Genomic DNA, 18,055 nt, shown 5'->3' with positions numbered 1-18,055 from the left:
AACTGGGCTCTAGATAATTCTTCAAGTTGCAGAAATAGTACCTACATAAATCAATAAGAGTTTCCTCATATTAGAGTTCCTACTGTGCCTGAAATCACAGTTTCAGTTTCCACACATGTGTGTACATAACTAACTAGCTAGCTAGCTAGTCATAGATAGGTAAATTGGTATAGATATATGTGTGTATATATAAGTATACATATATAAATATATGTGATATAGATATCTACTATCTCCGCAATAGAATGTAAGCAACTTGAAAGCAGAGACTATTTCTTCCTCTGTCTTTTAATCCTCAGGGCTTAGAACGTGGTCAAACATGTTATAAATGCTTAATAAATATTGTTATATACACCCTGGTCCATAATCCAACTTCCCAAAAGATACAAAATTTTCCTTTCACATTTTCCTTACAATTTTCTTTCTTTTTTATAACTTTCCTGCTTTCAAACTTTTTTGACTCAACTTTATGTGAAGAAATCTGTTTCTGATTTTTTCCTTTCTGGAAAAATCCCTCACCACTCCCCTGAAATCTCAAGGATACTTAATAAATTCGTTTCCCTATATGAACCTGTTCCATTTCATCATCACATGTTCAGATTACTCTATGTCCCCCAGCTTTATGGCCTTAAAGTAACATTTGATATCATAGGATCATAAATTTATAAATATAAAGTATCTTAGAAATTATCTGCTTCCACCCTGTTACTTCAGAGATGAGGAAGATGAGGTTTAGATATATTAAGTGACATATAAGTTCGTACCAATCTATGTTCTCTGATCTCAAGTTCAATATACTCTTCACTCCTTCACATTAGGCAGTTTTATACCATCGCAATTGTCAAATCCAATTATCCTTCTACTGTGTAATTAAAATTGGCTTATTATTTTCTGTATCTACAGTTATTGTCCAAGACCTGATCACCAGATGCTTCCTGTTCTAAAATTATTTTCAGAAATAACTTACTTTTGCAGTGTCTTGCAGTTTACAAAATATTTTAGGCACATTATTTCACTTGATCTTCAAAACAACTAAGTGAATTAGAATTAGTATTATATTTTTCTATTTTTTTCCAATAGGAATACTAAGACTCACACAGTTTAAGCATCTGGTCCACATTTACACAGTCAGTAAGTAGTAGGTCAGGACTAGAATGGTACATTTAGGTAAACAAGTCTTCCTGTATTTCTGTAGCATTTGCAAGGCATTTTACAAATGTCAGTTCATTTTATCATCACAACAACTATAAGAAGTCAGTGTTATTATATTTCCATTTTGCAGATGAAGAAATTCAGGGTGATAGAGATTAAGAGATACTAAAAGGATCATACAAGTAGTAAGTATTTATGGCAGGATTTGAACTCAGGTGTTTCTGATCCTAGGTTTAGGGCTCCATCCATTTATACCATCAAGCCATTTCTCTCTATGTTAAAGTATAATGTAATAGGCCTTGTCTGTTCTTTTTAGTTATAGAAAAATTGATCATTAGTAAGGCTACTATTTATTAAATTGGTTTTGATCCTCTGCTTATATTGTTTTTTTAAAAATCTTTTTCTTGTTTAGAATTGTTCTTTTAGAAACCCTTAGGATTTGCATTTATAGAGAAGGATTTATTACTTCCTGGGCCAAGTCATATCTTTTGAACATGACTAAGTACTAACATAACAAAACTTGTCTATAACATGACCACTCTGAGGAATAGACTCTAATCTAATTTTAAAAAGGAATAAACTTTTGTATGTTTTTATTTTTAAATTTACTATGATATATATTGTAGGGCAGGCCTGGCTTAAACCAGACTGGCAAATGAGGAGTAGAATTATAGGAAAAGCAGAAGTTGAGAGGATTAACAGGAAACAAAAGGAAGACTACCTAACCACAGTGTGGAAAGGATATTCAGTAAAGATACAACATTCAATTAGCTGAAAACAACTTCCTTATTTTGGGGTTGGCTATGCTGTTCTAGCCTTCCTAGGTTTCCTTTTATGCTTGTTCCACTAAGACACTTTAATGGTGAGAACTTTAGTCTTCTTAGCAAATTAAATCTGGAGGATGATTTCAATATCTTTTGTCAGAAAAAGAATAAAGCATTAACTAACCCATGTGGCAGATATTACATCCTATCAAAACATTATATATTAATATCTTGAAAGGCATATAGTTCAGGGATTAACAATTAATGATATTCCATAAGAAGATCAGAAGTTATATGAATAAAAAGCCCATGTCTTATTCCATGTGAAGTGACTGTTTGGTGCTACAATCATTAAAAGAAATATATTTTCCTAAGACTTAGTCCAAATCCCATTATTGAGGATACTTTCAAACTAAGTTCTTACATTCATTTCCAGTTGATTATTCATTAATTAGCATGGTTAGTTTTATGCTGACAATTGATTATTCAAGGTGAAATGATCTATAGTGAAGTCAATCTGTTATCCCACAATTCCCCCAAAAGCAATCTTCCTATGAATCTATTCAGATAAACTAATTGTTAAATTAGATAACTACTACAGGTAGAAATTGAAGGTATTCCCAATATATTTTTCTTTCTGTACTGAAAGACAACTACACACATATTGGCCTTTTCATTTATTTGTAAATATGGTCACATGAAGTGTTAATTTAAGCTTATAAAGTAAGAATCCCTCAATATTTTCTGAGGAAGTATACAAACAAAATGAACATCTTGAGAGAGATGTGAGAAAAGAGCTAGATTTTGGCGGATAAGCCCAATAGCATCACTTTATTTAGACTGCTATTCCCAGTCCAATTAAGTCAAAATTCAAGATTGACCATTGGAGATTTCCTGTTACAAGATACACACAAATGTATAAATATATATGCATACACATCTTTTTTTAGCATATATTCCCTATTATGGTATGAGGTGATATATAATATAATATAATCTGCCCTTAGTCCATCCACATTAAAAGTTAACTCATTGGGCTACCACATATATCCAATACCAGGGAACAGAATGAGTTAGATAGAGATGTGGTTTCTCCAAAAATGCCAAGGACTATTGCAATATTAAACCAAGCAATAAAGGATAAATATAAGGAACACAAAAAGATCCATCAACCCTATGATTTCCAAATTGAAACAACAAACCACTTTTTCTAACCTTTGAAATTAAAAAAAAAAAGCATTTATCAAATATATAAATGAACCTCTGTTGTATCTGTATCTTCATCTATTTTTGCCTCTGTCTATCTTAGTCTGTCTCTCCCTCCTTCCATCTTCACCACCTCCATCATAGTACAATCTCATAGCAGTAAAAGATTTTTTGAGGGAATCACAACATGCTTTAGCTTTACACAGGAAACTATGAATCTATACTAAAGAAAATACTATTTAAAAGCCATAGCTTTTACTAAAACTCAAAACTTTTTTTGACATTAAAAAATGAAACCTCTCAGGTAGGTGCTAATATTACTTTTCTACAGATGGAAGGCAGGTAAAGTAATTGTAAGTCCTGGGTCATTAACTCCTCTACTATTTGGATCTCACAGCGTCTCAGCAGTGAACAGGATTTTAACATCTGACATTGCTTCACTTGAAAAAGAATCACTGTTACACAATATTAAAGACAAATGACTAAATAAATGGTACTTTTCTTCTGACAACTTAGCCCTAAGCATATTCTATTAAGATGAACAGTGAGAAGTTTCAGAATCAGTTTGTCTGGAGAATACCTTAATGAAAATGGTTAATTTAGAGAACATTACTACACAGTTAGATGCATTAAAAGGCATGAAGTGTTATGTTCAATATCATCATCAGATAGTGATGATCACTAAAGGATGATTCCATTTGAAGTAAATATCTAAGAACACCAATGTCTTCCTTTAGGCAGAAATTATGGCTGACCTGAACAACAACAACAAAAAAAACTGTATCATTTTCTCTATTGTATAAATTTTAATCAGTTTATGATAGGTCTATTTAGAGGTAACATCTAATTCTCCAGGCATAGGCTTGATAAGGATGTAATAAACTTGTTTAAAAAAAACTAAATAGTGATTTGGCTATGTGTGGATATGTAATAATAATAAAATCTAGCATTTACAATTTAATTTAAAATTTACATGACATTTACAAATATCTTCTTTAGCATCAAACAACTATGAAATGCAGGTGCTTTTCTTATCCCCATTTTTACTGATTATCCCCATTTGCTGAGGAAGACAGAATTTAAATTTTGCCCTGAATCATACAACTAAGAAATGTCTGAGGTAGAATTTGAATTCAGGTCTTCCTGATTTCAGGTTGAACACTCTATCCATTGCCCAACCTCACTGCCTATGAAGGGAAGAAAATCACGTAAGCATAGATATATTAAGTCAACAGGAACCTTAGAAGTCACCCTAGACTAATCTCCTTCTTTCATAGAAATAAACCAAAGTCAAAAGAAATTAACTGAAGTCAAAAGAAATTAATTGACTTGCCCTTGGTTCTTAGAGGTAGAAAGTATAGAGTTGAAGCCAGATTCTCCGATTCCAAATTCAGCACTCTTTCTGCTGGAGAGTTACTATCTTCCTTTTGCATGAAAGTAGAATAGCTATAGGACATTCTACCTCCTATTCTCATGGGCCATTGTGCAGGGGCAATTATTTAATCTTTTAATATCTTTGAGGAAGAAAGCTCTAAGTCTCCAAGATGTTCCTTATGTATAATCATTAATATCATTCTTTCTTTAGAATAGGAATATAAAATTTTTCATGGACAAAAGTATTCATCTTGGCTTTGGCATTACATCCTAGAGAACATGACATGACCTTTCAGTGACTAATTGTACTCTAGATTCCTTCTTTTTCCCATTAGCATGGATATACTTTCCAGACCCAATTCATCTCAGTTTAGGATCTCTGCTTCCTTTGGCCTGTACTCCTTGTACTTCCCTAACACTGAGATCTTCCCACTAGCATGTTTCAAATCTTACCTCCTCTAGGTTTTGGCCCATAAAATCTTACCTGAACCAAGAGATAAATACAGGTATATTGATGATTTTTTAAAATTCTGAACATGATCACAAAAAGTGTTGATATTTTCATTATGATACAATGTGGGAATCCCTAACATTTTATGAAGGACATGTGCATGCACACCACATACACACATACACACACACACACACACACACACACACAGATGAAGATCCCTAAGGTGTTGTATGATGTCAACTAAATAACCTAAAGAATCAGTCTCTGACTTAGGGTGATCTTTCTCTTTCTAGCACCAAGTCACATATTTTGGTATTCAAATGTTTTATTATTATTTGTTCTTTCATAGTTATTTGAGCATATGCTTTTTTTTTCTATTACAAATAAATTAAATAAATTACAGTCTGGTTGAAATCAGAGACCATGTTACATATAATAGTTTTTGGTATTCCTTCCAGTGCTTGCTGCAGTGTTAGGCACATAGGCATTCAATAAGAATTACTTAACTGTATTTTTTGATAACAAGATATAAATAAAAGGATACATTTTCATAGTATTCTTCAGAAGGCAATACTACTCCATAACTTATTCCTCTCTATAATGTGGATATTGTTATTTATTACCTTAGTAATAAATGTTAAGAATTTCAATTGGGGTTCATAGGCGGGTAGAGGAATTCCCTGATTTTGTGTCATCCTGAAATTACAGAAGATGGTAGCTATATATTTTTCTTACAAGTTAGACTAGCTTTATAGGTCCACAGTGGCTACCATTTTGTTTCTTTGGCTAAAGAAACATCCTTTTCTCTTTAATTCTTAACCTAATGTCTTTTCTCTTAATTTTTTTCTTTTCTCTTCATTGGCTATACCATTCATGCCTTTTTTCCCATAAGAAATATTATTTTAGCTATCATTTCTAACAAGATGATCCATAAATCTGTATCTTTAACCTTGACTACTCTTTTTTTCATATTCAACTACCTAGTAGAGAGGTTCATTGACTATCTTATTCGTACTTCAAATTCAAACCATCCAATCCAAAATCATATTCTAAATTCCTCTATTTAATACTTAAACCTTCAAAATCTGAATCTAAACTTACTGCATATCAATCCCCTTTATATTCTCTACTTTTCAGCCATGTGGAGTCATTGTGTGCTGTGTACTCGATTTGATTTCCTATTTCCATGCCCTTTAAAATGCTCTCCCCCATCTCTGGAACATACTTCCTTCTTAGCTTTACCTCTTAGAATGCTTAATGCTCTTTAAGTTTGACAACAAGGATTTCATTAGCTATTAGTATCATTTTTCCTGTACTACTTTGGATTTATTTTAAATTTACTTATTTGTATAAATGTGATCCCTTTGTTTTAAAAATCAAAACAAAGCAAAACAAGCTTCTTGAGGACAGAAAAGTCTAGCTATAACATAATACCTGGCACATAGAAGACACTTTATAAAACCTTGTTAAAATAATGAACAAATGAAGTTTCCTATGGCTCCCAATACCATTACCATTCTCCCAGCTACATGAACTAGAAATATCAGTCATCTTTACCTCCTTCCTCTCCATATCCAATAACTTTCTAAGTTTTATTGATTCAATTTCTCTAATCTTTCTTCAACTGCTATCATCCTAATTCATGTCTTCACTACCTCTCTTCCAGATAGCTTTATTATTCTCCTAACTTGTCTCCCTGCCTATCTTCTCTTATGCTTGTTATCTAATACAACAATGCTAGAGTAATCCTAATGCCTGACTTTGAATCATTATCTTGCTCAAAATCATTCAATGCCACACCTGTCTACCAAATCTTTAGCCTGTGATTTAAGACCACCTACAATCTGGTTTCTACCAGCTTTCAAGTTTTATCTCACATGACTGAATGCTGAACTGGACTACAAAGTATTTTTTGAATTGGCTTCTATCCTTGGGTATTTACCTACTCTATTTGTTCACCCTATTTCCTCTCAAGTCTCTGGTAAAAATCCTAAAATGTTTCATGGCCCAGTTCAGATCTTATCTTCCTCATAAATAATTCTCTTATCCTAACAGATATAAATAAACTCCCTGTGATTTCTGGTGTTTCTCCAACATACTCTAATTTCATTTTTATTAGGCATACATGCATTTCCCTCCATTAAAATTCTAATTTAGTGCTTTATCATAGCATGGAGGTAAATTGGGGATCTCAATAACTATTCCAGAAGAGTGAAAGTTCTTGGAGGTTTACCAAATTGGAAAAGTATCAATCATAATGCCAATGGTTGAACATGTAAATTGTCTAAGAAATGTCTTACTTAAGCTCAGAGAACATTATCATCAGATTATCACAAGGTAATTCAATTTTTGGTCACATGGATTATTAAAAAAAATCTACTAATTTATATAAATTTTGCTATTTTCATGGATAGGTAAGGATAGAGAAAATAGAAACAGGAAGAGAAAAAAGAATCAAGATTCAATTGAGGATTTCATTACATGAAACTCCTGGGAGAGAAAGCTCCCTCTATCAGGGCAGTTTGACACCTTCTTTGAAATCTCTACTCTCAGAGAGGTGCCTAGAACATCAGGAAGTTTAGTAAATTTTGCAGGACAACACAGTCAGCTTGAATCTTATTAGTTTGAGCTTATCTATCTACTAATTATACTATTCATAGTCTACTTAGCTACATAGTTGAGCTTTTTGTTTGTTTTGTTGTTATTATTGTTGTTATAACATAATCTTAAGAACTGAAATTTAGGAGTGTATTTGATGTAAGATTCCATATTAGAATATAAGTTCCTTAGGGGTAGAGACTCTGTCTTATTAATTTTATATATATATCCAGCAATTTACATAGAGTGGATGATTATCAAAAATATTTAAATTTATCATTGAGAGATAGAAAGTGTTTTCTTCATTTTACAAGCATTGAGTATTAGTATTTATTACATGGCTGTTTTGGAAGAAATGATTCCAACACCATTTGCAAATTAAAAGAAACAATTTAATGCTAACATTTGCAAGTGATTAAATGCATTTGATTGGTGATTGACAGATGATAAATTGGTGAGATTGACATAAAATGACCTCTAGTTTATATTCTCATATATGCCCTCATTGCCCCTTCTTCCATGGCTCTTCCCCTTGCAAACACCTAATACAGCCTTACCAATGGAAAGAAAATTTTGGGAACCTTTTGAACACCATTACTTTGGAGCACCCTTTTTATTATACTTTTATGCAAGCAAGTACAGCAGTCATCAGCTCTGAATCTTGGAGCACATTTTGCCAGCATTGAGAGCCCCTTTACAACCACAAATTCCTATGAAAACTGGGCAGAGTTGCTAGAGGGCACCAAAGAGACGTATGTTTTAACAATACCTCACTAGGAAGAAATTGGTTTCTGCTAACCTCTAAAATGAATATATTTCCAATCTAATCATGTTAGTAGAAATTAAAAGAGAAAATCCTCCAGCAAAACATGTATTTTAAACTACAGTGAAGTCTTATACAGTGCACAGTCTATGGAGTTCGAAAGACATAATCATATGTCTCTGAACTGTAAATTAGAGATATGCATCCACATTGTACTGCAAATTAATTTAGAATGAAAAGAATGTGGTTCTTCATGACAAGGAACATATAGGTTTTGTGTGAATGTATATGAGTGTGTGTATGGTATGCAATGTGTAGTGTGTGTGTTTCTCTCTCTTGCACACTTTCATGGGTTTATATTTTGAACCTTGCAAAGACAGAAAGGAGGGTGGACTAAATTGTCAGAAAATTATCATTTTCTCCTTAAGAAGGGCAAAAGAAACTAAATCTACCCTTATTTGTATTTCTTTAGTTAGTGTAGGTTTATTCCATAAAGCATGTGTTTTGTTAGCTCCTTTTTTAGGAGATCCACCTGTATCACCAATACCATTTGTTAGCCGTGAACTAAGGGAGGTATTTCTAGAGATCTACAGAATCCTGATGTTAATAGTAATTGACATCATTAGCTAAAAATCCTCTTTGAGCAGTTGTGAAATTGCCAGACCTCTCATTCAACATCTTCCCCCAGGGAAACTCCAGGTGAAAGGCAACTATAAGTAGATTGTTTTCAGGAAGTCCTTCAGTTATAAGGCATTATGGTTTGGAATTACCATGGATTATGAAATAAACTTAGAAAACTAATATAAGTAATGACATTTTCTAGTAGAAAATAAGAAAAGATTATGCAAAAGATATTATAGATTTCTCAAAATTACATAGGTTTATTGGCAAAAAGGATAGTAGAAAACTTCTAGTCCAACCCCCTCATTTTACAAAAGATAAAGCCAGGTTTCAAAAAGGCAAAGATAATTGAGTTCATGCAGTAATTGAATGACAGCATCTGGATTCTAACCCAGGACCTCTGCCTTCATATATACACTATTTCCAATCCACCACACTGCTTCCAATTTGCTATAAATCAAAACCAAATCAGATGCAAAACCTTTCAAATTCAGAGACTGTGGGGTCAAATCACTTCATTGATACCTTTCTATAATCTTGGACATAGTTAATTATGCTGGAACTCAGCATTCTCATCTATAAAAGGGAGGGAGGGAATAGGTAGATAGTCTTTGAGGTTGATTTCAGTTATAAATATGTAATCTTCTGATTCTCAAACAAACCAAGAGTAAATTTTACATTTAAAAAGTAAGGTGGAAAAGCATTTAAATCTAAGTTATAAAGTGAATAACCAATTAGAAAATCTTGCCTACTCTCAAGTCTTCTGTTATCATTGTGGACTGTCACTAAAATGAGGAAAATATTTGATTTTAGCTAATGGAATATAGCAAGTTGGCAAACCTAATACCCACATCATTGATGCTATTAAAATACTAAAGAGACATATGAATAAATTACTTATTTCTTTCTTTCATAACAACATAAGTTGAAAGCAAGTCTGACATAAAATGAAGATTTGACATTTCTTAGTATAATACAGAATTAGTCATAAATAATCACTGACTTTCTAAAATTTATTTTATATAAATTTGATATGCATATATGTATTTCCAATGATATATATATATATATGGTATGCATATATGCACATGAACACACACATATATACAATATGTATATATACCCATATATGTATATTCCTATTTTTAACTTTTTAACTAGCTTTTTATTTTTTTTTTCAAAATGCAGCTGCAAACTTCATAGAAAGGCTCAGAGTGTTAGAAAGAAGGTGACTTTGTCAGCTTCCCTTTTTTTCTGATATATGTTATCCTTAATTGTTAATGATAGTAAGCACAGGACGTCATATGTCTAAAGCTCATTGGTTAAGGATGAAGGGTTATCATGGGATTCTTATCATTGATTATAAAGCTGAAGAGCTGTCTTGAAATTCACAGGTACAGATGGTCCTGGCATTAGGCTAACTTTTCACTTTTATACTCCATATGCAAAGCACTGAACTAAATAATTAGTAATAACATAGGCATACTCATTTCATGCAGTTTCATAATTTCAAGAGTGAGTAACACACATCAATCTATAGCATTAATTAAATGGATCAAGCCTAATTTTAATATTATCTTTATTGATAATTTTAATGCAAGGTTATCAACAGCTTCTAGTTACCACCAAAGGAAAGTTTACTTACCTGAATAACATGCTTCAGTTTATCAATAATTTGGTTTATGACAGGATCCGTCCCTTTAACTTTCATCTCTGGGTTTCCAGATTGGGCTTTTATTCCATTTCCAACCACACGATGAGTATAACTAATGAAATGAAAGAAATATGTCACTTAAAATAATGATCCTGGAACTTATTTGGACTGCTGTTTGGCATAGGCAGTATTATATTTCACTGTCATTTCAATAATATTCTATTTTATATATTTTATGAAAGGTGATGGTTTTATTTTGAAAAGTAAATTTCAAATAACAATTTTTAAATTATCTCCCTTTTTGAAGTGTCATTTGCAACAATGCTAGATAGACTATTTAAAAATATTTTAGTATTATTTCTGAAACTAGAAATTTTTCTGTTAAAAATGAAGATCAGTTTTTACCAATGGAGTATGATTTTTGAAATAGACAAACTGATGTAACTTTTTATTAAGATAAATTTATAGAATTATTTGTATTTTCACTTGAAACAATAGAATTACATAGTTTTCATGTTTTTGGTAGAATAAACAGTCTGAGTTTAAGGATGAAATATAATTAGTAACGAAGTCCAAAACCACCTTGGTTGGCTATTCATTTATTATGATGTTTCTGCTTGCTAGTCCTTAGGTACACAGACACATACAGACAGACACACACACACACAATTTGTAAATAGAAGATATTAAAACAAACTATATTTAAAGTCCCCAGCTCTAAAAACCTATGATTTTAGGTCTATCATTCTCTTTGTTTTCTACAAATTGTATTTTATTTTAAAAGTCTTGATTGACAGGAATAATTGTTACAATAAAAAATTTCCAATATAATAGAAAATGTTTACATTATCAAATTGGTTTCTGTCTTGGAGAGAGAAGTGAAGGTCGGAGAAAAATTAGGAACTCAAGATGTTACAAAAAATAACTGTTGAAAACTATCCGCACATGAAATTGGAAAAAAAGTACTATTAAATGAAAATATATATTATTATTTTATATTAATATTTTATATACTATATTGATATAATATAAGCAGTTCATTAAATTTTCTCTAGTCTAGTTGGGCATATATTTTAATCTATATTGTCCATTTAGTAATATGAATTTTAAAATTTTGTCATATAGTGTCAATTACTTGATGAAGCTAAATGATTTTGACTGTCATACATAAAATAATTAGCAAAATGATGCAACCATGTAAAGCAAATTCATACACATCTAAAATAGTTGACTAGAACATCTAAAAAATCATAATGAATCAGCATTTATGATTGGCTATAAAAAGCAAAAGTTTGTATGCAAAGGAAACATTCCCCTCCCCCCATTTCAGTCTTGAATATTTTAGGAAATTTTTAATTTAAAAATGAGGGAATTTATACAAAGTTGTTTTAAAAAATCTTATGTAGGTACCACTGTGATCAAAATGTATTATCTAAATAATTTTAGCTCAGTTGATAATAAGAAATAATTAATCAATATCAAGAATTTATCATTATCAGCATGACACTAAGACCACCCAGTATTCATAGAGGCCTTACTACATATAAGAACTTTTAGTCATTGTGAGGAAAAAGAAGTATAGACATAATTTCTGCCTTTAGGGATTTTATGAATGTGTTCACACAAATATTATATATATGCATGTATATACACATGCACAGAGAGTGCATTGATATATGTGTGTATGTATATGTATATGTGTGTATATGGAGAGATACTAAATGACAAATCAAGATTATAAATCAATGTTTATCAATCCTAATTATATTGCCAAAATATGCAAATTTGTTGTGAGTGAACAATAGCCATCAGAAACTGAAAATGAAGTTAGCCAAATTATATTGACCAAGTCTGACTCAAATAAAGAGAGAGAATGCTGGAACATACATCCTTTCATTTTTTGCAGATATGGGAGGCTTTGGACATAGAAAGCAGTCCATGATGCAGAACACAGTAGTTAATGTGTTGGTTAGCTTGATTTAACCATTCCCCCCCCCCCCTTTCTTTTTTCATTATTATAAGGATTGATTCTCTGGAAGAAGAAGAAGGAAGCATATGTTACAAAATGAAGGCAGTAGAAAGATAAAATATATCTTTTTTCTAAGAAAGTATGCCTAAACACAGATTATCACCTTCCACAAATCATGGAGATGGCTATCACTTCACTTAAATTAAGGTTTATTTAAAAATCATGGGAATCATTGATTTGGAGTACTAAAGAAAAGTTATTAATTTTGATTAAACACTATATTTGTCTATGTCCAATATACACTTATTTTAAGACCTTAATAATATATTTTATATCCTCTAGACTACAACAATTGGCATGAATGTACATACTTTTATTGAAGTATTCAAGAAAGATTTAGTATATAAGTTCTAGCCCAATGCTACCCCTAGAAATGAAAAAAAACTTCTAGGTCTATGAAGTTAATTTTTGGCTTCAGTTTCCTCACCTGTAAACATAAGAAACTAGAGGCTACCACTTCCCTCTTATATTCTATAATTTTGAATTATCATAATTAATGAAATAATTGAAGAAATGTTGATTTACCTAGGATTCATAGAATAAGTCATTGTATCCAAGGTTTCTGCTCCAGAATAATAATTTATTCAAATTATTATAGTCATATTTACATGAGGAATCTATAATTAATATTACAAAACCTTGGCCTCTTAACCTTTCCTATTTTCATTTTTAATGAGAGAAAAAGGCCACCTATGGAACAGTTTTCTATAATCCATGTAAAATAATTACTATTACTATGGCCCTATATTCTGATACAAGCTAGTATCACCAGGCCAAACAAAAGATATCATCAAATAAAAAATTCTTCCCTCTTTTATACAGTGGAGGAGAAAAAACATGAAAAAATTCAAAATAAAATACCACGCTCTAATATCACACACTGTTAATTTTTTATACTTTCATTTTTTCTAAAAAGATTTGATTAAAACTCTTTTCTTTACATCTACATGTCAAACGATTGAATCATTAACAAACATCTATGCAGAGACACATTGATATTTTTTTAACATGAACTAAATGATACTGTCAGCACTAAATGAGTAAATTGGAATCTTAACATGATGCAAAAACTCTTTATGAATAGACTTTAATTTACATGCAAAATATATTTCTCAAACGGAAGGAAAAAAATATGAAACAGACACTTAGTTTGAGAGTTGTCTCATTACAAAGTTTTAATAAGTCATTAATCACTTTGGGGTTTTTTCCCCCTACTAATGTACAAGTAATGGATAAAACACAGTAAGGATCCCTACAGAGGTTTCATGACTTGAGAAAACGCTGTTCAGATTTCAATGAGAGAGAAAAAAAAATGAGAGAAAAAGATAAATTTCTTGTTAGAGAAGTAATAGACTCACCATCTGTGCTCATTTCTTCTATGTAGGCCTGGTAATGTATCACATCAGTTTAATAGGCATACTTGGTCCCAAAGTACTATTCATTTTCATCAACACAGAAAAATGTACACACTGATATATTTGTATTCTATAAAAATGTTTTAAAATGATGATTAACAATATTTCAGTTCATTCTATGTTCAAAATATGAATATTCATGTGGTGCACTAATAAATCTGTAGCTATGAACACTGCTAGGAAGTATTTACTTTTTGACTCTTTGAAATTTCCTGTTTGAAAATGAGACCATGTCACATGAAATGACATTGATTTCACTTCACTTTGAACGTAATAGGATTTAGCTTTGAATTTATTCTAAGAGAGGGCTATTTTGAAGAGCACCTCTACAATTTCAGCAAAATCCATCTGGACTCTGACAATGCAACTGGAATTCATTAGGAATAGGCTAAACAGTACCTGTCTCAGATGGTAAGCTTTTGGAATAGTCACTCTGGGATAGTATGTGAGTGACTCACAATTCTTGCCAGATGAGCCCCCCAAAAGGATGCCCTTTTTCTTTTATATTCATTGAGTCACTCAATCTTTGTTGGAAGGTAAAATTTGAGAGTGGGTGTTTTTTTAAACCTAGATTTTGATAATTGTAATTGTTCTCTTATATCATTAATTTAGGTGGATGATGGACAGAAGATTGGATATAATAAATATTCTTGAGATATTTAGCAATTCCAGTATTCTGTACCTATGATTTTACAAGAAATTTCCTAAAATGTGTCTAAGTAAATTTATGGGTCTCATGGATGCTAAATATATTCAAGAATAGGCCTTCATACCATGCACATATCATTGCAATATTTATATAAGAGAGAAAGAACAATTCATTCAAACTATGTCAATGGCATAATCCAGGCTCTGGATTATGACACAATAAACAAAAATAAAGACTGAAAACTGTTTCCTCAATTTAGAATCTTTAGAATATTCTATTTAAACATAGCCTCTGAACATTTTTTCTCTTACACTTAAGGTTCTAATCTTAGACCTTTGAGAATAGAAAGAAGCCTATATGATTGATTTTATGTGCTAGATTTTATGGGGATAACATTTTATGGTAGGTAGGAGGTTTACAGGAGGATTTAGAAAATGGAAATATCTGTAAAATCAATTCAAAACTTTTTGCTGTTTAACTATTTTAGTTAATCTGCACAGTAACAGAACCATTCTTTTAAATTAATTTCTCCTTCAAATGTTCTCAGGCTGGATAGTTGATAATTTAAATAAAGCATTATATGTCTTGACTTAAAATATTTAAATTCTAATAAAAATTTTGTGAAGACATTTTTCTTCTTTTAACAGTAAATGGCCCAAGTCTTATTAAGTTCATGCTGGGGAAACATTTGCTATAGATGATGATAAACATCAGGCCATTTTCATCCACATGATGATATGATAATATAATAATTCGTGTATTGAAAAACTGGAATGTTGAGCAAATGATGGCAACTTTTCTGCCAGACCAAACCAAGAAAGTAATTACATTTAGAGTTAGAATGGACAAACTCATTAAGTGACAGATTTTTAATAAGTCTTCAACCCCAACTACTCATTTGGCAGGGCAGAGTTTTATGCCTGCCAATTTAGCCAGGTGATCACAAGTCTGCAGCTTTATGACAGTTTCTAAAATGACCAGCTGTATGCTCTCACAGGAAGATATTTCCACATGTGCAACAAGCACTAAATCATGAGTCAAGATTGAATGCTTCCCTTCTTCATTAACAGTAATGACTGGAACATAAACTCCACCTTCTTCAGGGGGAAAAAGTCTTATTTCCTCAAGGGTAAACATTTTCTACAATGGAGTGCAGCTCAAACACTATTTGTTCCCCATTTCCTAGATTTCCTTTATATGTAGTCTTTCCCTATTATAAGTTAAGGACATATAATTGAAGGGAACTAATTTGAGAGATTGCAAGCTTGTATTGGTATCTCCAGCACTAAGCCCAGGCAGGGTGTGGCAAATACACTTTATTAAAATGTACTAAATAAGTCCCTTAGCTATCTGGCTAATGGTGCTTATGCTGTGAGGGAAAGCATAGTATGTTTCCTCCTTACCTTTGAATTACTTAATAGTTTCCAAATATATTAATAGGAAAATAAATGATAAAATGAAAATACTCATAGATTATTGGTTTACTCCACAGAGAAATCTTAAGATCTTGGGATCTGTACCATTTAAATTAATAGTTTCAAACATTTAACAGCAACCTGCCCTTGCATTATGGAACATAACCCCAAAATATTATGACAGAACCATTTTATCTATTATGTGATTTTATTTCAAACATTAGCACTATCTAAATAAATCCTAACCCTAGCTTATTTGTCTTTATGATGGGAATAACAGTTATTCTGCACCTGAAATTCCCTGCCTTACTTCACTATTGGATATTGACATATAACAGGCTATTACTACTACTTAATAAATCAAATGTTATCTAAATACTAATAAAAAGAAAATGCTATGTTAAATAAACTGTGAATCAAGTCAATTAATAATGCAAATTTTAATGAGCAAACCTGAATGAATTTTATAAGGGACCCAAGTCACATAAAGTACCAAGAGATTCAGCACTTTAACAAAGAATAAAAAAGGTATATTGATACAAATTCATCTTCAGAAAACAAAACCATTTGTTCCATCAGAAATATTTCAAGTCAGTTATTAAATATAGTGATTCTATTACTTCCAGCACAGAATTCCAATTAAACAACTCGAGGACATCCTACCAATACAATGCATAATAAAAACAAATACACACACAGTGGGAGAACTTTTAAATTACAGAGTATTTTGAAGCCCATCATGTGGCAGATGCTTGAGTGAAAATAATTGTTTCCACACATACTTAGTAAACTAATGAGCAGATTTTACATACCATCTCTTTCTATTGAACAAATTATCTCATTTGTTACCACACATGAAAGGTAATTTACCACAGATAATCTTTACATTTCACAAATGTCATTTTTTAAAAAGGAAAAAATCACTCCCAAATGTTTCAGTGTGTTTTCAGTTAGAGTTGGCCTCAGGAAAAGTATTTCTGTCAACTTTTGCTAGTTACACTATATCATCTACATCATCTGTTTCTAGGGGATTCTGCTCCCCAAACAAATATGAATGATACTATTAAAATGTATCTTAATTCATACAGATAAATGATGAAATATAATCCACAAAAGTTGATATACCTACATCTGAAAGAGACCCATGCATCCATCTAATCTGTTGAAAAGTTTACTTCTCTCCCAGAATCATTAGAAAGATTACAAAAATGTTGATGTTTTGTTCTATGGGGACTATACAGGCACACTGAATGAATTTTAATCATACTACTAATTTGGTGGCATGGTTGTGACACTATTCAAATATGACTAATCTGATTGGATCTGCTGTACTTATTCCAGTTTGCATAATTATCATCCAAATACATATAAACCAAAACAAAACAAAACAAAAATAAACAAAACCTCAGAGGTAAGGATAGAATTTGTAACTTTCTTCTTTCTCTCTCCTCATGAATGATTCTTGAGATTGGAATTGAATTTGGATTTCAAGTTTTTTACAGCATTTTTAAAAAAATGTTAGAACCAAAGAAAGACCCTTTGAGAAGTTATTGAATCCAGCCCTCTCCTTCAAGTAGAACTGCACCTATATCAGTCACAACACTTGGCATTCATTTATTAGCCATTAATAGGCCTAATAGGATTGTTTTTCCCCATTAGATAAAAATTGGAGAAAAAAATGGTAATCTGATAACATGCTTAATGAAATTAGAATCTTGGAGTTTTAAAACTAAGAAACACCTTAGAGATCTAAAAGAAATTCAGTCCTTAAAGCATCCAACTCCTTCATTTTACAGATGAAGAAGCAGATGACAAATGTACTTAACTGATTTATTTAAAGCTCAATAAGAAGCAGCAGTGGATTTAATGTTCAAAAAGCCTACTGAAACTTAACAAACCTTAACAAAAACACATTATCCAAGAATGTGTACTGTGATCTTTTCACTATATGATGTCAATGA

At 31.5% G+C, this 18,055-nt stretch overlaps 1 protein-coding gene across 1 annotated transcript in view; it reads right to left on the bottom strand.

Moving 5' to 3' along the window:
* The window catches only part of GPC5 (glypican 5), a 2,065,974-nt gene that overhangs the window by 1,368,552 nt on the left and 679,367 nt on the right, over nt 1-18,055 (bottom strand). The window contains exon 6 of the mRNA XM_031963619.1: nt 10,578-10,698. Within this exon, the coding sequence (XP_031819479.1) occupies nt 10,578-10,698 (121 nt within the window). The remainder of the gene's footprint in view (nt 1-10,577; nt 10,699-18,055) is intronic.

Source organism: Sarcophilus harrisii, chromosome 3, assembly GCF_902635505.1.
Source record: "Sarcophilus harrisii chromosome 3, mSarHar1.11, whole genome shotgun sequence".
NCBI lineage: Eukaryota > Metazoa > Chordata > Mammalia > Dasyuromorphia > Dasyuridae > Sarcophilus > Sarcophilus harrisii.
This window is presented reverse-complemented; position numbering and strand designations above follow the sequence as displayed.